Genomic DNA, 24,199 nt, shown 5'->3' on the forward strand with positions numbered 1-24,199 from the left:
CAGAGTGCAATAGGAAAGAACCCATCTACACCAGGGGTCACTACCTGATTGATACCGAGGAATACTTGTTTGATATAATATTTCTGAAGAATATACATTTGCAGATTCCCTATGAATATTATGCATTTAAGAGACTACAGATAAGACAATGATCTTACAAGTAAACTATGCTGATTTTGGGACCAACAGCTCGATTTAAAGGTAAGTGTGTTTGCCTCAGACAGAAGCAGCAGAAACCATTCAGAGTTCTCCGATCAGACAAATACACCCCGACTGTTGAATGACCCCTCCCCCGATTGTCTCAGCTGTACAGTCACTTTTCTTATCCTTCAAAATGATGCACAGACTTCAGATTTAGACTTTTTATTATTATTTTTGTAATCAAAGCACAGTGTGTGTGGACATTGTTCGAAAGGGGAGGCGTCGGGTTGGAACTGGGCCTTCACCGCCAGAGAAAAAGAAAGATGACAGAGGACTCGGAGCAGCAGAGAAAACTTTATTGCCTGACGGAGTACAAAAGAGAATTTTTGTAAAAAAATAAACACAAAGATGAGAGCCTCTGATTGGCCGGCGCGATCAAGTGACCTCAGCGGGCGAGGAGTCTCCGTCTGGTTGTTTGTTCAACCTGCCGGTGGTAGTCCTCCAATCTGTCCCGAACCCTATTATACATCTGAAACAGGAAGTACACATGAAAACAGGAAGTAAAGTACACACAGGAGATTCAACCTAATTTATTATCTGGCCTCTTCCTCGCGCCCCCGTAAGATGTGAGGAAAACAAGCGAGTACAGAGGAGTCCTCAGGTATGAATTGGGATGTCCTCGTTCACTCCAGCATCACTTTTAAATGATGCCCTGCTGCTAAATTCATCCATCTCTTTTTTTATAGTTTCAATGTATTATTCTCGGTCCTGTATTTGTTTTTCCAGGTAAAAGACAGCTGTGGGCAGAGCTTAGATGCACGAGTAGCGATAACATTTCTGCCTCGATCCTCGGAAGTAGTGAGGGAACAGGAAGTACTCACGCTGCTGTTGGTCTGCGTCTCATTGAGCGTCTGCAGCAGCTGATCGATGGAGGTGTAAGGCAGCCAGACAGAGGGGGAGGTCGCAGAGAGGGGGCCCTGACAAACACAGAAACGCACACTAATGTGACGGATCATCTTAAGTAGAATATAGAGTGTAGTAAAGCATGACTCAGTAGTTCTCACCTCTAACCCGTAGTACTGGTTTCTCCCAAGCAGAGCATCCACATACTCCAGCACCAGATCCCCTGCCGCCTCCAGCAGGTCGAAGTTCAGGTAGAGACGCAGAAGGGACGCCGCGTCCACTTCCTGTGGAGATGCACATCATGTTAGGAGTTGGGACTCGTGATGCTGAGTCATGCCGGGTGTTAGGAGTCGTGATGCTGAGTCATGCCGGGTGTTAGGAGTCGTGATGCTGAGTCATGTCGGGTTTCAGGACGCATTTCTGCAGCTCTCTGCGTCCTCCTGATTGGTTGAGCTCTCACCTTGTAGGACTTGATGAGCCAGTCAGGGAGCGGCACTCCGTGCAACAGCATCTTGTTGATGACGCAGCGATGATGTCGTCCATTAGAACATGGATACCTGAGCAGGTAGGAGGACAGCAGCCGCCATGCCTCGTCTGCAGCACTGTGACACACACACACACACACACACACACACATCTAGCATTCCTGCTGACTAAGGGGATAATACTTGTAGTACTCCTTGTACTTAGAGGACAGACCTGGACTCCTTGGTGTTGACAACTGCTGACAGCTGATTGGCAGCCAACCAGCTCCAGGCGTCGCTCTGAGGCTCCTCCCCTCCACTCTGCAGCTTAATGCACCTGCATTATAAACACAGTGATGTCACACAGGTACCAGGAGTAGAACTGGGAAAACATGAGAGAAGACGAAAATCTCACTTGAAGGTTAGACCCTCGAAAACCGGACTGAGGCTCAGACCAAACGCCTGGCATACTGACAGCGCCGAGTCGAAGAGACCGGACTGGACCAGAAGAGACACCATCTCCCCCGCCGAGGCCCCGCCTGTTGAAGAAGGAGATGAACCTTTATTAATCCCCCCAGTTGGAAATTCAGTTTTCACTCAGTTTTACATCGATACATATACATTAACTACACAGTGCACAGGTATGTGCACACATGCATCTGGAGAGGTGACAGAGAGAAGGCTGCCAGTCTCACCAGCGCCAGTGAGCAGTTGGGGGTTCGGTGCTTTGCTCAAGGGCACCTCGGCAGGGCCCAGGACGTCAACTGACACCTCTCCAGTACCAGTCCACACGCCGTATATTTTTGTTCCGCTCGGGACCAAACCAGCAACCCTTCGGTTCAAAGTCGGGGTCCCTACAGATTGAGCCACTGCCGCCCCCATAGATGTTGTATAAACAATGTGTTTGGGATAAAGGTGTGGGTGGTATAGTACCTGCAATGGCAGCCTAGTTCAGGTGGAGCTGGTTGTTAGGGGGTGTTAGGACGGTGTAAAGGTATAGTACCTGCGATGGCAGCCTGGCTCGGGTGGAGCTGGCTCAGGCTCAGTCGGCTGCTGGACAGGATATACTCTCTCTCCAGGTCTCTGAGCTCCAGGATGTCCACCTGACGCTTCACTGAACACAGATATAGAAATATACACACAAGTATCTGAGATATAGATTTATTTACTATAGTATCACACATGTAGTAAACGTGTGTGTGGTAGATCATTTCTTTATTGTAACAAAGCTTCTTGGCAATAAATGTTATACCGTTGGAAAGCCTGTCTTCATGCATTAGTTGGAGGAGCAGCAGAGCTGAGTGTGTGGGTTGCGCCCATGAAAAATCTGGCAAACAGCTTGTTGTGCTGTTGACTCTTTTGGTGTTTGGCAACAATTCATTTATTAATTCAACAAGCAGCCTGAGTAGCGTGTGGAAGAGCCAGACACAGCCTCTCCTCCTCATGCTGGTCTCCAGCCGGGTCACACCTGCTGTGGGACAGCATCCCGTTCTTCAACCAGCATTTGTCCCGACTCAGCCAGCGGATATGGCCCCGTTTGAAAGCTAAGAAAACAGGCTCTCCAACGGTACAAGTTTTATTGCCAAGAAGTTTGTTACAACAAAGACATAATCTACCACACACACGTTTCCTTCCTTTTTGTGTTAATATGTGTGACTGACCTGGTTGAGAGGAGAACTCCCCGTCAGAGTTTCTCTTCGGAGACGCTCCCGCACGCTCGTACTGCAAAGCATACAACCAATGGTCTCTAAAATTAAGTGATATATCTATGTATCTATATATACATACAGACACACACACAAATAAATATACACACATAAATAAATATACGTACTGTGGCTCCAGGCGCCGGCTGTACAATCCAGGCGTACTCCGGCCTGATGAGGCGCAAGCAGTTGAGAGCCGACAGGAAACAGTTAACCTGCTGCTGCAGACCTGCAGGAGTCCTGTTCTCCCTACACACACGCATCCCCAACTCATACATGACCGCGCCCGCTACACACACACACACACACACACTTAGAGATGATGATGTTACAGATGATGATGTCATGATAAACTTGTCGGTGATATGTCCCCACCTTTCCGGTAGTTGTGCCTGTTGATGTGGAAGGCGTACAGCAGCTCGTAGTAGTTATGTGCGAGCAGGTCCAGACCTCTGGCACGGGACTCTATGATGCTCACCACCTGACAATCAATTGAATACATCAATAATTCAAATGAATAAAAAACAACAACAGGTGCAGTTTACCACAGGAGGGTACAAGTAGGTTTGAGAGAAATAATGGAAATTAATTCAGTGCACGCTACAGAAATATATGGTGAAGGCGTCATTTGATTTTTATCACATTGTATTATTATTAATGTTAATATAAGGGGCACCTCGTCGTGCAGGTTGACGTAGGAGAACTGGACCAAGTCCTGGAGCTGAGAGCGTTCACACAGGACTACCACGAGCTGCCGGAGGCAATCCAGCTGCCTGAGGACAACAACAGCAACATGTTTACAGCTCTAAATATTCACACAATATCAACTACATACACACACAGTTTATATTCTAATAATGACATACTGTATACACCAGGGGGGGTCAGAACTACGGCCCGGGGGGCCAACTGTCGCCCTCAGACAATTCCAAAAGTATAATGATTCCGGCGCCCCCCTGAAACTTGTGCTTGTGTTCTTTTGTTCTTCTGAGATGTATGTGTTACCCTATATTTCAGAGCAGTATTCATGTGTTAATGAGTTGATAAAAAAAGCCCAATAACTTATTTCCATAACAGCTTGAAATACACTCGTCATACCCCCCCTCATTATCATCAGTCAGAGCTCCTGCTTCAGGGAGGAGCTGCTCACAGGATAAACCCTCAGGAGAGCATATGAGATTGATTTTCTGACTTATAACCTCATTTATAAAGCAATATGCCTCTAGTGAGGGGCCCAGCCCTTTCTGTATGTGGCCCCTCAGCTGCAAACAGTCGGACCCTTGGTATACATGTATAAATAGATATAGATATGTTTAATTGCGTATGTAAACATGCTGCTGACAGGGTTGTGTAAATATATTTATAGAGTACACATTTATCGGTGTAAAGTGTGAGATCTCACATGCTGCTGTCGGGGTTCTGCGTCAGCGCCTCGTACGCCTCACTGTTGTGTCCCAGGTCCAGGTGATGTTTGAAGATCCGGGTCCACAGAGCCGCCTGAACCCACGCGTTATATTTATGATGATAACCAGAGGTAACAGATCATAATAAAGACAGGGCTATAATGATGGAGAGTCACCTGGCTGTTGGCGTCGTTGCCGGCCTCTGTGATGGCGAGAGACGACAGCTGGATGACTAGCTCCGGCAGACCCACGTCCTCCAGGAGGCGCAGCACCTGCAGCACATTCATATAAAACTCAGTACTGCAGTACTCTCTGTACCTGGTGGTAATACTGCAGTACTTGCTGTACCTTGTTGAAGTACTGTAGGCGGGGGGGTGCGTCCTCCTCCTCGCCACCCGTCAGTCTCAACAGGAAGTCCTCCTTGTCCACCTCGGTGGCTGCTTCTTGGAAGCACTGCAGCGCCTGCACACAGAGGGCAGGTCACGTTTTATTCATGTGCAGATCAGGGTCTAAATATCCCGACCCTCGCCCCCAGGCGACATCTCTAAACGTCCCAGGACGACTCACCTTCTGCCCCTCTCCATTGGCCAGGTAACACTGACCCAGCACGAAGCGACACGAGCCGATGTTCACCTGACACCACGGACCAATCAGGCGGACGTACTCCTACAGACAGGGGGAACGGGTGAGGGCAGTGTTTAAACAAAACCAATGATAATAGTAATAATGATGGTAATAAACCCACCTGCAGCTGTGTGTACTGACAGTTGGCCATCAGACACTCTGGGAACTGAAAACCAGGGTTACTGGGCCAACTGAGACAGCCATTAAGATTCAATAACAAACAGGAAGTGACTTGGTTAATATTATATCAATTACATCACATAAATAAAAAGGGAGGCGAAAGGATACAGCAGCTGAGCGAGCACAACGACCACGTTGGAGATCAAGTGACTCCAGACAAGCAAGGAGCTGCTCTGCTGCTGCGAGTAAATCTGAGAGACGATCATCTTCCTGCCCACCGTCTGATAGAAGAGCTCCACCACCGTCTGAGGGCTCAGCACTGAGTAGAGAAGGCACTGTTCTTACCTCATACTCACACTATAAAAACATGTCGGGCACTGTCCTAACCTCATACTCACACTGTAACAACATGTGGGCACTGTCCTAACCTCATACTTACACTGTAACAACATGTGGGCACTGTCCTAACCTCATACTTACACTGTAACAACATGTGGGCACTGTCCTTACCTCATACTCACACTAACAACATGTGGGCACTGTCCTAACCTCATACTCACACTGTAACAACATGTGGGCACTGTCCTAACCTCATACTCACACTGTAACAACATGTGGGCACTGTCCTAACCTCATACTCACACTGTAACAACATGTGGGCACTGTCCTAAGCTCATACTCACACTGTAACAACATGTGGGCACTGTCCTAACCTCATACTCACACTGTAACAACATGTGGGCACTGTCCTAACCTCATACTCACACTGTAACAACATGTGGGCACTGTCCTAAGCTCATACTCACACTGTAACAACATGTGGGCACTGTCCTAACCTCATACTCACACTGTAACAACATGTGGGCACTGTCCTAACCTCATACTCACACTGTAACAACATGTGGGCACTGTCCTAACCTCATACTTACACTGTAACAACATGTGGGCACTGTCCTTACCTCATACTTACACTGTAACAACATGTGGGCACTGTCCTAACCTCATACTCACACTGTAACAACATGTGGGCACTGTCCTAACCTCATACACACACTGTAACAACATGTGGGCACTGTCCTAACCTCATACTCACACTGTAACAACATGTGGGCACTGTCCTAACCTCATACACACACTGTAACAACATGTGGGCACTGTCCTAACCTCATACTCACACTGTAACAACATGTGGGCACTGTCCTAACCTCATACTTACACTGTAACAACATGTGGGCACTGTCCTAACCTCATACTTACACTGTAACAACATGTGGGCACTGTCCTAACCTCATACTCACACTGTAATAACATGTGGGCACTGTCCTAACCTCATACACACACTGTAACAACATGTGGGCACTGTCCTAACCTCATACTCACACTGTAACAACATGTGGGCACTGTCCTAACCTCATACTCACACTGTAACAACATGTGGGCACTGTCCTAACCTCATACGCACACTGTAACAACATGTGGGCACTGTCCTAACCTCATACTCACACTGTAACAACATGTGGGCACTGTCCTAACCTCATACTCACACTGTAACAACATGTGGGCACTGTCCTAACCTCATACTCACACTGTAACAACATGTGGGCACTGTCCTAACCTCATACACACACTGTAGCAACATGTGGGCACTGTCCTAACCTCATACTCACACTGTAACAACATGTGGGCACTGTCCTAACCTCATACACACACTGTAACAACATGTGGGCACTGTCCTAACCTCATACACACACTGTAACAACATGTGGGCACTGTCCTAACCTCATACTCACACTGTAACAACATGTGGGCACTGTCCTAACCTCATACTCACACTGTAACAACATGTGGGCACTGTCCTAACCTCATACACACACTGTAACAACATGTGGGCACTGTCCTAACCTCATACACACACTGTAACAACATGTGGGCACTGTCCTAACCTCATACTCACACTGTAATAACATGTGGGCACTGTCCTAACCTCATACTCACACTGTAACAACATGTGGGCACTGTCCTAACCTCATACTCACACTGTAATAACATGTGGGCACTGTCCTAACCTCATACTCACACTGTAACAACATGTGGGCACTGTCCTAACCTCATACACACACTGTAACAACATGTGGGCACTGTCCTAACCTCATACTCACACTGTAACAACATGTGGGCACTGTCCTAACCTCATACTCACACTGTAACAACATGTGGGCACTGTCCTAACCTCATACTCACACTGTAACAACATGTGGGCACTGTCCTAACCTCATACTCACACTGTAACAACATGTGGGCACTGTCCTAACCTCATACACACACTATAACATGAATTTAGAATCTTTTATTTATGTTTTAAATGTGTGTTTTATTTCCCTGTGCTAACCTGTACTGTTTTTCCTCTTCTCTGTTGGGGCATAAAAACTTGAATTTCCCCACGGGAATTAATTAAGGTACATCTTATCTTATTACCTCATACACAAACTGAAAAATAGGTCCTTCACTGTCATTGCCTCATACTCAATGTGAGCAGTGCATTGTGGGATGTGCAGTCTGACCTGATGCGCTGCTGAGGCTCGGCGAGTCAGACAGCTCCAACACGGTGAGGTGCTGCAGGTTGGCTTCTCTGCAGGAGGACGGAGAACATATAGCATTCAAATTACGAGCCAACCAACGAGTAGACATGTAAAGACTGAAGCTGAAAATCCATCATCCCTGAGGGTGTTTCTATCTGAACATGAAGCTGGTGAGTGACAGAGCACTCACATTAGGTCCAGCGCCACAGAGGATGCCAGGCTCTGGCTGATGTGTTTGAGGAGGTGATAGGAGGAGAGGAGGTTTGAGCTCCGAGGGATCAGATCCTGCTGCAGCTGCAGCAACTGAGCCCCTCCCCCCAGGAACACCTGGGACACACACACACACACACACACACACACACACACACACACACACACACACACACACACACACACACACACACACACACACACACACACACACACACACACACACACACACACACACACACACACACACACACACACACACACACACACACACACACACACACACACACACACACAATGAAGTAGTTCTCCTGAGGGTCCAACAGAGTGTGCTAACGTTCAACCACACACACTATTTAGTTATAGATTTAAAGGAGCCATATTATGCTTTTTGGGGTTCTCCCTTTCCTGTAGTGTGTTATTTATGTCGGTCTGTAATAGGTCTGCAAAAGCTATCATCCCAAAGTTCAGGCCAGAGGGAGATTCTCTCCCATATCCCTCCTGAAACGCCTCGATGAGATTCCTTTCTTTACTTCCTGGTTCAGTTCCGTATCACACTGACCTCACCGTGATACAGAACTGAATTCTAGCCAATAGCAGTGCGAGTCGCTCCGTCTTTCATTCACAATTAAGCCCGAGCGGGGGCAGACGCAGCAACCTATTAATGTGGCATACCCACTGAAGGGGAAGAAACTCAGCTACCACACCATGTCAACCATTTTGACCAAAACTAAACATAATTCCAACACCAAGCGTCTAAATCAGCACTGAACGAAAACGAGCTAACGCTACACAGCACCGAGTTTACTTCATGCACTCTGCACAAACCACATATCATATGAAGCCTGAGATTCCACGGATTCCATTTGTATAAGTCTCATCCCTGTACGACCAAACCTCACTGAACTAGCAGCCAAGAAAGAGCAAGAAAACTGCTTCCCTTCACAGAGCCATAGGTATGAGCAGTCTATCTGTCTGAGATCAAAAGATGTGTTCAAGGTCACAAAAACACTCTGAAGGTCAACGTCTCTGCTGAAGGTCAACGTCTCTGCTGAAGGTCAACGTCTCTGCTGAAGGTCAACGTCTCGGCTGAAGGTCAACGTCTCTGTGTCACTTTGACATGAATACTGATAATCTATCAGGATTTATTTGTAATAAACTGGTACGGCACAACAAGCGATGCCATTTTTTCACAGTTATTCTTTCGACAAATCTCTAAGGGGTTGACCAATCACTGCAGAGTCGCCATCTAACCAATCAGAGCAGAGTGAGCTTTTGCAAAGTGGGGGCATGGGCTCTTCAGAGCGTTTCAGACGGAGTGAAAAGTGGTCATTTATGAACAGGCAGTGTGAGGAAAATAAAGCGCTGTTTCAACATTGAAGCATGAAAACATGTCCTAGTGGAGCAACGACATACATGGACCTGAAAAGTAGCATCACAGGGGACCTTTAAGAGGATTATTATTGATAAAAATTATTTAACATGCACGCACACTAATGTTTAATTAATCCACAAGTTATCCACAGTGTGTGTGTGTGTGTGTGTGTGTGTGTGTGTGTGTGTGTGTGTGTGTGTGTGTGTGTGTGTGTGTGTGTACGCACATTGTCTCCGAGGCGCAGGTAAAGTTTCTGCAGGATCAGCAGGTCTCTGCAGAACAGCTCTCGGGTCATGGTCATGTGACAGACGGCCTGACAGATGAGTGACACTGCTGAGCTGCTGCTGTACAGCTGAGACAGGCTGATCCTCACACCCAGAGGCTGGCCTGCAAGACACAGAACAGGGCAACAAACACACTGTTAGAACCTGCCAGACACAGAGCAGGGCACAGAGCAGGGCAACAAACACACCGTCAGAACCTGCCAGACACAGAGCAGGGCAACTAACACTCACTTGCTGTATCCTGTGAGACGGAGAGCAGGGGCGCTGAGCCCTCAGAGTCCGTCTCCAGGTCCAGCTCCCTCAGAAGAACAGTCATGGCTGCCGCGGGGTTCCTGACGTCCTGCAGTTTGTTCTGGATATCCTCCATCACGGTATCACTGCACATTTAAAAACACATCTCTTTAAGAGGACCCGCTGGACAGCACGTTATAGAACCATGAATAGAGTCAGCGCACCTGTCGTTGGACAGCAGGTTCTCCAGCACGAGGTCTGCTGCCCTCTCCGGTGACTGAAGGTGTTCCAGAGCTTTCTCCATCTCGTATGCCATCTCTGCAGAAACTGCATCACTGACGAGCCGCAGACACTGGACCAGCTGCAGCACGTCCCGGCCCAGCTCCGGGTCTATGATAGACATATACTCAGTATCATCATCATTTGGACCAGCTGCAGCATTTCCCGGATCCAAGTAGCATCATATTAATACCGTTGTTGTTGTTGTTGTTATTATTATAATAATAATAGAGAGCTGCAGGAATGTTCTACCACATAAAATGTGTCAGTAAATATATCCCACTGGAGGATTAAAAAACAGAGGTGCTACCGGGAGTCCAGATGAGACTACAAAATGTCAACACGCGCAACATTAGCCTTTAGCTTAGCGGTGTAGTCATGTGACTGTGCTGTAGTTCCCCGGGCGCTGCACAATAGCTGCGCACTGCTCCTAGTACTAGGATGGGTTAAATGCAGAGGACCAATTTCAGAGGGTTTAATTCTCCCATTCTATCTATCTAGTTCCTTTATAGCCCAACATTAGCCGCACCTAGCTTAGCGGTTGAGACGTAAAGTCATGTGACCGCTTAGTGATGTGAACTCACCTTCGGCGATGGCCGTCTCCTCTTCTGATGACAGGTACTCTTCGTAGGACAGGTAAAGGTGATCCACAGCAAAACATGGCAGGAGGAACGACACGAAACCCTGAAACACAGTTTGATTATTTTGAGTTTTGTTTGTAGAAGCACAATAGATTTCATGTCAAATGTGTCAGCACTTTTTGATCTGATGAACTAGAACACTAACGAAGCCCATTCCCTGAGGTGTCCTACTGAGTATTCACGGGAGGTATTGAGGCTAAACCCTTAACATGACAACACCATGTATAATGGGAAGCACCTTCTTCAGCAGGCAGGCCATGCCGGTGCTGGGGCTGACGCTGAGGCCCAGAGGCAGGGACAGAGCCTCCTGGTACTGCAGGCAGCAGGCGTAGAACTTGGACCAGAACTCCACCTGCAGCTGTCGGTACTCCTCCTGAGAGAACTCGAACTCCGTCACACTGCTCTGCAGCTGCAGCAGGAAACACACAAGTTAAAGACAGACTAGGACCAGAACCAGAACCAGCTGTGTGGTGTAACTGTGAGCTCTGAAGCACCTCACTCTCCACCGCCACCGTCACCTCCTTCTTCAGACTCTCCCAGGACACATCTGAGGTCCTGTCTCTGTCCGAGCCTCTGCGGAAGATCTGAAGCACAACACACAGCATCACCTGTACAGCTGCACGCACAGCATCACCTGTACAGCTGCACGCACAGCATCACCTGTACAGCTGCACGCACAGCATCACCTGTACAGCTGCACGCACAGCATCACCTGTACAGCTGCACGCACAGCATCACCTGTACAGCTGTACGTAGAGCAGGTGTTTCTCACCTGTAGAGCTTTGAGTATGGCTGAAGCTGTGAAGCGTAACGGGGAGAAGAGGACCTCCAGGTACGTCTCCTGTGAACACAGAGTATGGTGGGAGCTCACATGATACGCTGGGTCTTTAAATGTAGTTTCTCTCTATCAGTTTGTTTAAATCCTGAACTTGGTAAAAACCTGAACACGTTTATAAAAAACAATCAACATGATATTACTTTCATCAATGATATGTATTTTATTTCGTCACAGCAACAAAGAGGAACACCTGCTGAGTTCAGCTGAACAATGAAACAGGTCTTACTCTGGGGTCCTGGTCCACTCCGATGTGGACTTCATCTTCAGGTGCAGGCTGAACAAACACCTGGTTCCACTGACCTGCAGTGTTGCTGCAACACACACCACACACATAAACCTACTGCTCAAAGGGTAATGTACCTGATTGTGGGATAATAACTCACTGTTCAAAGTTGATGTATTTGACCACAGTGGCGTTTGAATCGTCCACCCACACAGCCCAGATGTCTGTGGGGGTCAGAGTGAAGTCCACCAGCGTTTCCTACAGAAACAAAATCAGACTCAGGTGTCTCTCATCATTCTGCTCAGGACACTTCCTGTCAAGACAGAGCTCACCTGTGTGGGGACAGAGCTCACCTGTGTGGGGACAGAGCTCACCTGTGTGGGGACAGAGCTCACCTGTGGGGTGAAGAGCGAGGACACGTGGTCCAGGCTGTAGCGGTTGCTGTCAGTGGAGATGAGTTGCAGCACGGTGAACTGTCCTCGGCCAGGTACTGCCAGGTAAACTCCGAGGCAGAGGCCAGTGGAGCAGAGGACCAGCCGCAGACGATGTCCGTGCCCAGACAGACGCCTCGCCCCCCTGCAGGATGGCATGTACTCCAACATGTCCGCCTCCAGCACACAGGCCTGGTCCTGGGAGGGACAGATGCAGCGTTAGCTCTCTGCAGGGTCAGTTGGATTGAGGTTCTGATACTGCAGGGTCAGTTGGACTGAGGTTCTGCTACTGCAGGGTCAGTTGGACTGAGGTTCTGCTACTGCAGGGTTAGTTAGACTGAGGTTCTGATACTGCAGGGTTAGATGGACTGAGGTTCTGATACTGCAGGGTCAGATGGACTGAGGTTCTGCTACTGCAGGGTTAGTTAGACTGAGGTTCTGCTACTGCAGGGTTAGTTAGACTGAGGTTCTGCTACTGCAGGGTTAGTTAGACTGATGTTGTGATACTGCGGGGTTAGTTAGACTGAGGTTCTGCTACTGCAGGGTTAGTTAGACTGAGGTTCTGCTACTGCAGGGTTAGTTAGACTGAGGTTCTGCTACTGCAGGGTTAGTTAGACTGAGGTTCTGCTACTGCAGGGTTAGTTAGACTGAGGTTCTGCTACTGCAGGGTTAGTTAGACTGAGGTTCTGCTACTGCAGGGTTAGTTAGACTGAGGTAGACTGAGGTTCTGCTACTGCAGGGTTAGTTAGACTGAGGTTCTGCTACTGCAGGGTTAGTTAGACTGAGGTTCTGCTACTGCAGGGTTAGTTAGACTGAGGTTCTGCTACTGCAGGGTTAGTTAGACTGAGGTTCTGCTACTGCAGGGTTAGTTAGACTGAGGTTCTGCTACTGCAGGGTTAGTTAGACTGAGGTAGACTGAGGTTCTGCTACTGCAGGGTTAGTTAGACTGAGGTAGACTGAGGTTCTGCTACTGCAAGGTTAGTTAGACTGAGGTTCTGCTACTGCAGGGTTAGTTAGACTGAGGTTCTGCTACTGCAGGGTTAGTTAGACTGAGGTTCTGCTACTGCAGGGTTAGTTAGACTGAGGTTCTGCTACTGCAGGGTTAGTTAGACTGAGGTAGACTGAGGTTCTGCTACTGCAGGGTTAGTTAGACTGAGGTTCTGCTACTGCAGGGTTAGTTAGACTGAGGTTCTGATACTGCAGGGTTAGTTAGACTGAGGTTCTGCTACTGCAGGGTTAGTTAGACTGAGGTTCTGCTACTGCAGGGTTAGTTAGACTGAGGTTCTGCTACTGCAGGGTTAGTTAGACTGAGGTTCTGACCCTGAAGCTCCACAGACGCAGCCTGAGGTCCTGACACAGAGCGAACAGGAAACAGTCGCCCTCCAGCTCTCGGACCGCAAGGCTCAGGGCGCCCCCGCCACCCTGTTCCCCCCGCATGGCTGACGGCATCCAGCCTGACAACCGCTGCATCATCGAGCTCCTCTTCAGCTCCACCACACACACCTCACCTGAGAGAGGGGGGACAGGTGAGAGGGAGACAGACAGGTGTGACAGGGGTTACAGGGTCAGCTAAATGTAATGTGTGACAGGTGTTTCAGGTGTGACAGATGTGACAGATGTTACAGGTGTGACAGGTGTGTCTGGTGTGACAGGTGTTTCAGGTGTGTCTGGTGTTACAGGTCTGACAGGTGTACCTGGAGAGTCGTGAGGACGCAGCGTCAGCACCATGATGCCCCCTGCAGGTGAAGCCAGGGCGTAGTGAGCTTCTCCGGACTCACTGAGCCAGCCGGTGGAGCAGCTGGACCCGCCCGCCCCCCCCGGGATGAGAGCACTGTGAGAGGAGTCCTGCAAACTCAGCTTCCCCACATCTGTGAAGATGGACTGCATGTGGAGCTCCGTCACCAGCTCCTGTTGACACAGAAACAGTCACTAAATCCAGAAGCAGCCGTTCAAAGGGTTCTGTTCCTCTGAAGACTTCACAGCTATGAAAGAACACAGGATTCATATTCCACATTCTTCAAATTGACCTCTTTTGCTTTGATGACAACTTTTCACGTCCTGCTAAAGTCCTGGTGCCAGAGACCACAGCACACCTTCAGAGGTCTAGAAGAGTCTAGCTCTCGACGGGTCAGGAGACCCTATATTAGACAGGGGGTCATAATGTTATGGCTGATCGGCATATAATTAGGGTCTGAGACCAGAGGTCGGCGAAGACCCTATTGTAATCGCAAGCGAAGCGTTGCGAGCGTCAACCCTGCAAAACACACAGAAAACGACGGGCGAAAACGGGATGGAAATCTTGGCCGGTGGGTAGCCGCTCTACGGAAGCACCGTTGATATTGAAAGGGTTATTACCATTTTTCTTTTAATACACTGCGCTCACTTTTGACCCCCGCAACATATGTGAAAACTCACCAAATTTTGCACGCGCGTCAGAACTGGTGAAAATTGCAATGGTTAATTGGTTCCGGAACTTTGCGTAAAACAATGTGCAAGCCACGCCCACTTCCTTTTTAACGTAAACTCCCCCCCCTTTAACTTTCTCGTAAACGAACGAAATTTGCTACGTAAGTCTAGGGTGCTGAGATGAACCAAAAACCCTCTTGGTGGGGTATGAAAAAAACGTACAGGAAGTCGGCCATTTTGAATACAGCATTGGAAAATTTAGATTTATCGCATTTTTAGCCCTCCGTACTTTGAGGAATTCCTCCTAGGGCACTTATCCGATCAACTCCAAACTTGGAAAGCAACGTATTGAGACCTGGGCGGTAAAACGATACCCAACATAATGTGGCACCCAGCTTCACGTCTGCGCTATGCTAGGTGATCCCTCGCCATGGAACAAGATGATGTCATAACTCCAACTGACAACCCCAAGACACCTAGGCCTATTATGGGGTGTCATCATAAGCAGTTACCATGGCGACAGATCACTCGTCATGTTTATGTTACAGCTGTAATTCCATGTACATTCTCCGATCAGCCTGAAACTTCCCACGTTTGCTAACGGCCGAGTCCTCTTGACACCTTTGTGACGCGGCGACGTGCGTACAACAGCAGACCTGCGCGGAGCGTCGAAGACCCGCTCATCACTGCTCGCAGCTCTAACGTAACAGTATATACACACACACACTGGTCAGCCATAACATTATGAACCCCTGATCTGGCACCAGGACGTTAGCAGCAGGTCCTTTAAGACCTGTAAGAGAGGGGGGGTCTCCATGGATCAGACTTGTTTATCCAGCACATCCCACAGATGCTCGATGTCAACAAGTCAACACCTTGAACTCGCTGTGGTGTTCCTCAAACCATTCCTGAACCACTTGCAGTGAAGCAGACGGCATCATCCTGCCGAGAGAGTCCACTGCCATTAGGGAGTAATGAGAGTAACATCCACATGAATGACAAGACCCCACGTTTCCCAGCAGAATATTGCCCAGAACGTCACACTGCCTCCGCAGCTGGCCGTCTTCCCAAAGTGCATCCTGGTGCCATGTCTTCCCCAGGTAAGAGACGCTCCCGGCCGTCCACACAAGGTGATCCATCAGACCAGCCCACCCTCTTCCATTGCTCTGTGGTCCAGTTCTGATGCTCAGGTGCCCACTGTAGGCACTTTCGGCAGTGGACAACGGTCAGCATGGGCACCCTGACCGGTCTGCAGCTATGCAGTCCCCTCCTCAACAAGCTGTGATGCTGTTTGTTCTGAGTCCTTTCTACCAGAACTTGCAGGAACTGCTTCAGCAGCCTTTTGGTTGGATCGGACCTCACGGGCCAGCCTTCACTCCCCACTCACATCAATGAGCCTTTGCCGCCCATGACCCTGTCACGGGTTCACCGGTTTTCCAACCTTGGACCACTTCTGGCAGGTACTGACCTCTGCAGACTAGTTGACGATTTAGTAGATTTCTCCTGCACTGATCTACGCCCATTTGATAAGGGGTTCAGCTGTGTGGCACAGGACAGGGTTTCCCACACAAACTTTACTTGGGCAGGGCCGCCAAGGTATCTTAACGGCCGCCAAAGTAAATTTTGCGACCCATTTAGGTTTTTTTTAATCCTTCCGCAAGCACGACGCCATCCACGATAGATTAACGAGTGGACAATGATCTCCTCGCTCTACGCCTCCAGTACCTGTTCGCTCTGCTATCGTGTGTCGTGTACACTTAAAAGGTAAAGCACGACACCCCGAAAAAAAAGCTAACTGATTAACAATCGGCTCCTTTTGTGTGAGACATTGTGTGAGTTTTTTTCGGTTTTAAAGCCCCAAGAGAAAAATGTTAACAAAGCGAGTGGCTTGTGTTCAATAGCCAACCAACTTGTCAATGTTTCTCTGTGATAAATTAAGCCCGCCTGTTGGGTATGTGCGTGCACTCGTGAGTGAGTGAGTGAGTGAGTGAGATGGAGAAGGAGAGGGAGAGAGAAGAGGGGGATATGTAGCCTAAGTTTATACATATTAAAATGTTGAGTTGTTGGTTTTCCTCTGTATTTCAAGAATAAAACATGTTGTTTGGAACATTCTGCCGTTCCATGATTGTTAAGATTCAGTTAATGTGTAGTAGCCTATGCATCATATAAAAGTTTGGGACAACCAAACAGCAGTGCAAGGTGAGCAAATCCCTCTTGTTGGTAGGCCTAGGTTACCATGTGTTTTTCTATTGCAAATCACGATGTAGACTCATTTTTCTGTTCTCTCCCGTTTTCGAGGGTTGGGTTAAAAATCAGAGCATCATTTTGCGGATTGGGCGATGCGGATTGGCTGTCACGATGGGTCGATCCTTGACCCGCGCATCACTAATGTGTACTCTCAGTACATGCGTACTCAGTATATGCGTACTCACGCTGCGGTACACGCGTACTCAGTATATGCGTACTCAGTATATGCGCACTCACGCTGCGGTACACCCGTAATCAGTATATGTGTACTCACGCTGCGGTACACGCGTACTCAGTATATGCGTACTCATGCTGGGGTACACGCGTACTCAGTATATGCGTACTCATGCTGGGGTACACGCGTACTCAGTATATGCGTACTCACGCTGCGGTACACGCGTACTCAGTATATGCGTACTCATGCTGGGGTACACGCGTACTCAGTATATGCGCACTCACGCTGCGGTACACGCGTACTCAGTATATGCATACTCATGCTGGGGTACACGCGTACTCAGTATATGCGTACTCAGTATATGTGTACTCACGCTGCGGTACACGCGTACTCAGTATATGTGTACTCACGCTGCGGTACACGCGTACTCAGTATATGCGTACTCATGCTGGGGTACACGCGTACTCAGTATATGCGTACTCACGCTGCGGTACACGCGTACTCAGTATATGCGTACTCAGTATATGCGCACTCACGCTGCGTTACACGCGTACTCAGTATATGCGTACTCACGCTGCGGTACACGCGTACTCAGTATATGCGTACTCACGCTGCGGTACACGCGTACTCAGTATATGCGTACTCAGTATATGCGCACTCACGCTGCGGTACACGCGTACTCACGCTGCGGTACACGCGTACTCACTACACGTACACGCGTACTCACTACACGTACACGCGTACTCACTACACGTACACGCGTACTCACTACACGCGTACTCACGCTGCGGTACACGCGTACTCAGTACACGTACACGCGTACTCAGTACACGCGTACTCACACTGCGGTACACGCGTACTCAGTACATGTGTACTCACGCTGCGGTACACGCGTACTCACGCTGCGGTACACGCGTACTCACGCTGCGGTACACGCGTACTCACGCTGCGGTACACGCGTACTCAGTACACGCGTGCTCACGCTGCGGTACACGCGTACTCAATACACGTGTACTCACGCTGCGGTACACGCGTACTCAATACACGTGTACTCACGCTGCGGTACACGCGTACTCAGTACACGTGTACTCACGCTGCGGTACACGCGTACTCAGTACACGTGTACTCACGCTGCGGTACACGCGTACTCAGTATATGCGTACTCTCAGTATATGCGTACTCTCAGTATATGCGTACTCTCAGTATATGCGTACTCACACTGCGGTAGACGCGTACTCAGTATATGTGTACTCTCAGTATATGCGTACTCACGCTGCGGTACATGCGTGCAGGGTGTGGCAGCAGCAGCCTGTGGACGCTCTGATTGGTGGACAGCAGGATGATGACGTTGTTGAGCGTCTCGATGATGGTGACCCCACCCGGCAGCACGGAGCAGTGACACAGTTTGAGTCTGACAGCATTGTTCAGCAGGTTGGTGTCCAGAGACGTCTCCACCAGCTGCACACTGTCCCCTGACGTGCTCCTACAGACACACACACACACACACCATTAACTATAACTTAGATGGATTTAGTTAACGACCGACAGGTGTGTTGAAAGATCCAACCCTTCCCACAGCAACGCCCTGCCAGTGAACCAGAGACAGCCTGTCAGAATGTATTGACAATATGGTGCTGCATTATTGCTTCTAGGTACAAAACTAACTCCAATTGGCTAAATATCCTCCCCAGAACATTTAGGATACCAGAGGAAGCTGAGGACTCTCGTGTTTGCTAAATGTGTAAGTAAAGCAAACACGTTGTAGTTATACGAGTAGTAATAGTAATATGTGTGTGTTTGTCTTTTCTAGAAAAGAGGACATTATCCTGAGCTTCTTGTTCAGATACAGCGGTATTCTAGGACTTTTATTTTCAAAAAACATCCCTTTTCCTGCGCTTCCTATAAGGATACCCTACATCTATAGGGCTTTTATTTTGAAGGGATGTGTGTGGGAGAGAAACAAATCTCTCCGTGTCTGTCAGTCAGTCAGTGAATAAGTCAGTCTGTCAGGCCTCTTTACCAAGCAGCAAGTGTAAAAAATATCAAAAATCTGAATACAAGTTTAATAGCTGAAGGTCTTAAAGTTGGAATGAAGTATCTAGCTGAAAGTATGTGGAAGGAGTAGCATTTAGTGCACGGTGGAGGTAATGAATGAAGACTGTGTGTGGCTTTGCCAGTCACACAGAATAATTGGGATAATTCTCTCACCAGTGGATGAATCTGTTGCTGGTGACAGAGAGCAGCTTCCCGCTCTCCTCATAATGGAACGCTCCGGCACTGTCCGGAAACTTCACTCCTCCAGGGAGAGCGCTCACACCTGCACCCAGTAAAACAGGGAACACAGTATCAGAATACCTTTATTCGTCCCAGAGGGGACATTTTCATTTGTACAGCAGAAAGAGTCAAAGACAGCTTAATATACACCCAAGATACAAAAAATATATACAAGCAGCACACAATTTACAAAATACACAAAAATAGACCTTCAAAGCCATTCTGAGGTTTAGCAGCCAGATATAGATGCACAGTCATTAACACAACAAGGGGTGTTAGAGTCAGTGTTGTTATATGTGACTGTGTTCCCTGTGTCCCCAGTAACACAGGGAACACAGTCACAAGCCACCACACAGCTTAGCTGCTGGATTTACTGCAGGTGAACTACAGTCTGATTTAAGGGTTGATTATATTTACCATCATTGATCCAGATCTGTAAAGTCACTAAAGGTGTTAAATAAAGGTTCTGGAGTACAAGTACACAGTAGCAGAAAATAGAAAACACTCAAGTAGCTCAACATTGTGCTGAAGTACTTGAGTAAATATACATAGTGACTTTACAGATCTGGATCAATGATGGTGAATATAATGACCCTTCAATCAGACTGTAGTTCACCTGCAGTAAATCCAGCAGCTACCCTGCAGTATACAAAGCATTCAAACTAGCTGCACCTTTACCAGCTCTGAGACACTTTAATGATCAATCATTATAAAACATATCAGAGATATTATTCTGAAATGGACCAATCAGACAATGACTACTTTTACTGTCTCTACTTTAAGTACATTTAGAGGAGAGTACTTTCTACTTTCACTGGAGGAACATTTAGAATACTTTACTGTGACAGAGTATTCCTACACTCTGGTACTTCTACTTGTACTACAAGATCTGAATACTTCTACTTTACTCAAGTACAAGATCTGAGTACTTCTACTTTACTCAGTACAAGACCTGAGTACTTCTACTTTACTCAAGAACAAGACCTGAGTACTTCTACTTTACTCAAGTACAAGACCTGAGTACTTCTACTTTACTCAAGAACAAGACCTGAGTACTTCTACTTTACTCAAGTACAAGACCTGAGTACTTCTACTTTACTCAAGTACAAGACCTGAGTACTTCTACTTTACTCAAGTACAAGACCTGAGTACTTCTACTTTACTCAAGTACAAGACCTGAGTACTTCTACTTTACTCAAGTACAAGACCTGAGTACTTCTACTTTACTCAAGTACAAGACCTGAGTACTTCTACTTTACTCAAGTACAAGACCTGAGTACTTCTACTTTACTCAAGTACAAGACCTGAGTACTTCTACTTTACTCAAGTACAAGACCTGAGTACTTCTACTTTACTCAAGAACAAGACCTGAGTACTTCTACTTTACTCAAGTACAAGACCTGAGTACTTCTACTTTACTCAAGTACAAGACCTAAGTACTTCTACTTTACTCAAGTACAAGACCTGAGTACTTCTACTTTACTCAAGTACAAGACCTGAGTACTTCTACTTTACTCAAGTACAAGATCTGAGTACTTCTACTTTACTCAAGTACAAGACCTGAGTACTTCTACTTTACTCAAGTACAAGACCTGAGTACTTCTACTTTACTCAAGTACAAGACCTGAGTACTTCTACTTTACTCAAGTACAAGATCTGAGTACTTCTACTTTACTCAAGTACAAGATCTGAGTACTTCTACTTTACTCAAGTACAAGACCTGAGTACTTCTACTTTACTCAAGTACAAGACCTGAGTACTTCTACTTTACTCAAGTACAAGACCTGAGTACTTCTACTTTACTCAAGTACAAGACCTGAGTACTTCTACTTTACTCAAGTACAAGACCTGAGTACTTCTACTTTACTCAAGTACAAGACCTGAGTACTTCTACTTTACTCAAGAACAAGACCTGAGTACTTCTACTTTACTCAAGTACAAGACCTGAGTACTTCTACTTTACTCAAGTACAAGACCTAAGTACTTCTACTTTACTCAAGTACAAGACCTGAGTACTTCTACTTTACTCAAGTACAAGACCTGAGTACTTCTACTTTACTCAAGTACAAGATCTGAGTACTTCTACTTTACTCAAGTACAAGACCTGAGTACTTCTACTTTACTCAAGTACAAGACCTGAGTACTTCTACTTTACTCAAGTACAAGACCTGAGTACTTCTACTTTACTCAAGTACAAGATCTGAGTACTTCTACTTTACTCAAGTACAAGATCTGAGTACTTCTACTTTACTCAAGTACAAGACCTGAGTACTTCTACTTTACTCAAGTACAAGATCTGAGTACTTCTACTTTACTCAAGTACAAGATCTGAGTACTTCTACTTTACTCAAGTACAAGACCTGAGTACTTCTACTTTACTCAAGTACAAGACCTGAGTACTTCTACTTTACTCAAGTACAAGACCTGAGTACTTCTACTTTACTCAAGTACAAGACCTAAGTACTTCTACTTTACTCAAGTACCAGATCGGAGTACTTCTTTAACCTCTGTAAACCTGACTCGTAAGTGGGGCAACAGAGTTACAGTTCCTCTTTAAAAATGTCCCAACATTAGGGTTATTGTGTACGCATCAAATCGTGTGTTTGTCATCCAGCTGATCTCAGTGTTTTCCTTCTACTTAAAGGTAGTTGGCACAGTCCCCTGACACGCACAGAGGCTAACGGTAGAGGATCTGAATACGGTTGATAACACGAAGATACCCGGATGTTAGCACAGAGGCTAACAGTAACAGCGTGTTAGCTGCTGTTAGCCTCCTCACAGCTTAAAATAGAGTCTATAGATGTCTATAACTCAGTGACAGAGCCTCCGGTAATAACGGAGCTCCGTGTGTATTCGTGTTAATGGTTCTGTTACCCGGGAGGCTGAGGTTGATCTCTCTGAAGCGGAGAAAAGTTTCCCTCTCGAAGCCACAAATCTCCGTGAAGCTGCGGAGCGCCATCTTTACTCTGGCGTCATTGCGTTCAAACCCTTAAAGAGACAGACTCTAATAAACTGGTTCAGACCCTTAAAGAGACACACTCTAATAAACTGGTTCAGACCCTTAAAGAGACAGACTATAATAAACTGGTTCAGACCCTTAAAGAGACAGACTCTGATAAACTGGTTCAGACCCTTAAAGAGACAGACTCTAATAAACTGGTTCAGACCCTTAAAGAGACAGACTCTAATACACTGGTTCAGACTCTTAAAGAGACAGACTATAATAAACTGGTTCAGACTCTGAAAGAGACAGACTCTAATAAACTGGTTCAAACCCTTAAAGAGACAGACTATAATAAACTGGTTCAGACTCTTAAAGAGACAGACTATAATAAACTGGTTCAGACCCTTAAAGAGACAGACTCTAATAAACTGGTTCAAACCCTTAAAGAGACACACTCTAATAAACTGGTTCAGACTCTGAAAGAGACAGACTCTAATACACTGGTTCAGACCCTTAAAGAGACAGACTCTAATACACTGGTTCAGACTCTGAAAGAGACAGACTCTAATAAACTGGTTCAGACCCTTAAAGAGACAGACTCTAATAAACTGGTTCAGACCCTTAAAGAGACAGACTCTAATAAACTGGTTCAGACTCTTAAAGAGACAGACTCTAATAAACTGGTTCAGACCCTTAAAGAGACAGACTCTAATAAACTGGTTCAGACCCTTAAAGAGACAGACTCTAATAAACTGGTTCAGACCCTTAAAGAGACAGACTCTAATAAACTGGTTCAGACCCTTAAAGAGACAGACTCTAATAAACTGGTTCAGACTCTGAAAGAGACAGACTCTGATAAACTGGTTCAGACTCTTAAAGAGACAGACTCTAATAAACTGGTTCAGACTCTGAAAGAGACAGACTCTAATAAACTGGTTCAGACCCTTAAAGAGACAGACTCTAATAAACTGGTTCAGACCCTTAAAGAGACAGACTCTAATAAACTGGTTCAGACTCTTAAAGAGACAGACTCTAATAAACTGGTTCAGACCCTTAAAGAGACAGACTCTAATAAACTGGTTCAGACTCTGAAAGAGACAGACTCTAATAAACTGGTTCAGACCCTTAAAGAGACAGACTCTGATAAACTGGTTCAGACCCTTAAAGAGACAGACTCTAATAAACTGGTTCAGACTCTTAAAGAGACAGACTCTAATAAACTGGTTCAGACCTTAAAGAGACAGACTCTGATAAACTGGTTCAGACTCTTAAAGAGACAGACTCTAATAAACTGGTTCAGACTCTTAAAGAGACAGACTCTAATAAACTGGTTCAGACCCTTAAAGAGACAGACTCTAATAAACTGGTTCAGACTCTTAAAGAGACAGACTCTAATAAACTGGTTCAGACTCTGAAAGAGACAGACTCTAATAAACTGGTTCAGACCCTTGAAGAGACAGACTCTAATAAACTGGTTCAGACTCTTAAAGAGACAGATTCTAATAAACTGGTTCAGACTCTTAAAGAGACAGACTCTAATAAACTGGTTCAGACTCTTAAAGAGACAGACTCTAATAAACTGGTTCAGACTCTGAAAGAGACAGACTCTAATAAACTGGTTCAGACTCTGAAAGAGACAGACTCTAATAAACTGGTTCAGACTCTAATAAACTGGTTCAGACTCTGAAAGAGACAGACTCT

The 24,199-nt window shown here is 46.7% G+C and overlaps 1 protein-coding gene and 1 long non-coding RNA gene across 5 annotated transcripts; one reads left to right on the forward strand and one right to left on the reverse strand.

Annotated features, from left to right (window-relative positions):
- Positions 1–347: 347 nt before the first annotated feature.
- nup160 (nucleoporin 160) lies at positions 348–22,614 on the reverse strand. 4 transcript variants are annotated; one of them, XM_063905538.1, is made up of 34 exons: positions 22,429–22,613; positions 19,489–19,597; positions 18,553–18,763; positions 14,147–14,360; positions 13,773–13,960; positions 12,417–12,650; positions 12,182–12,279; positions 12,025–12,109; positions 11,733–11,801; positions 11,455–11,544; positions 11,199–11,369; positions 10,904–11,003; positions 10,265–10,430; positions 10,041–10,186; positions 9,752–9,912; positions 8,131–8,267; positions 7,923–7,990; positions 5,530–5,680; positions 5,363–5,432; positions 5,185–5,283; positions 4,966–5,079; positions 4,794–4,889; positions 4,617–4,711; positions 3,891–3,987; positions 3,590–3,695; positions 3,343–3,503; positions 3,170–3,230; positions 2,512–2,622; positions 1,924–2,047; positions 1,744–1,845; positions 1,505–1,646; positions 1,206–1,328; positions 1,023–1,118; positions 348–670 (listed from the first exon to the last, which is right to left on the reverse strand). In XM_063905538.1, exons 1-34 carry the CDS (start codon positions 22,511–22,513, stop codon positions 587–589), a joined length of 4,164 nt encoding a protein of 1,387 aa, XP_063761608.1. In that variant the 5' UTR covers positions 22,514–22,613; the 3' UTR covers positions 348–586. The 4 variants fall into 4 exon arrangements, 3 of the variants coding, with proteins under 3 accessions (XP_063761608.1, XP_063761615.1, XP_063761626.1); XR_010167805.1 differs by lacking the exons at positions 348–670; positions 1,023–1,118; positions 1,206–1,328; positions 1,505–1,646; positions 1,744–1,845 and having other exon boundaries at positions 1,925–2,047; positions 3,170–3,255; positions 22,429–22,614; XM_063905545.1 differs by lacking the exons at positions 348–670; positions 1,023–1,118; positions 1,206–1,328; positions 1,505–1,646; positions 1,744–1,845 and having other exon boundaries at positions 1,946–2,047; positions 2,442–2,622; positions 22,429–22,614.
- On the forward strand, positions 8,960–16,968 carry LOC134879202 (uncharacterized). Its single transcript, XR_010167808.1, has 3 exons — positions 8,960–12,149; positions 12,327–13,978; positions 14,132–16,968. It is a non-coding gene; the product is annotated as an uncharacterized LOC134879202 (long non-coding RNA).
- Positions 22,615–24,199: the final 1,585 nt, after the last annotated feature.

This window comes from Eleginops maclovinus, chromosome 2 (assembly GCF_036324505.1).
Source record: "Eleginops maclovinus isolate JMC-PN-2008 ecotype Puerto Natales chromosome 2, JC_Emac_rtc_rv5, whole genome shotgun sequence".
Classification (NCBI taxonomy): domain Eukaryota; kingdom Metazoa; phylum Chordata; class Actinopteri; order Perciformes; family Eleginopidae; genus Eleginops; species Eleginops maclovinus.

Coding starts and splice junctions, on each gene's coding strand:
- nup160 (XM_063905538.1), bottom strand. CDS start 22,513: ATGGCGCTCCGCAGCTTCACGGAGATTTGTGGCTTCGAGAGGGAAACT. Junction 11,004..11,198: donor TGGCCTGCCTGCTGAAGAAG/GTGCTTCCCATT, acceptor ACTGTGTTTCAG/GGTTTCGTGTCGTTCCTCCT. Junction 5,080..5,184: donor CCAATGGAGAGGGGCAGAAG/GTGAGTCGTCCT, acceptor CTCTGTGTGCAG/GCGCTGCAGTGCTTCCAAGA.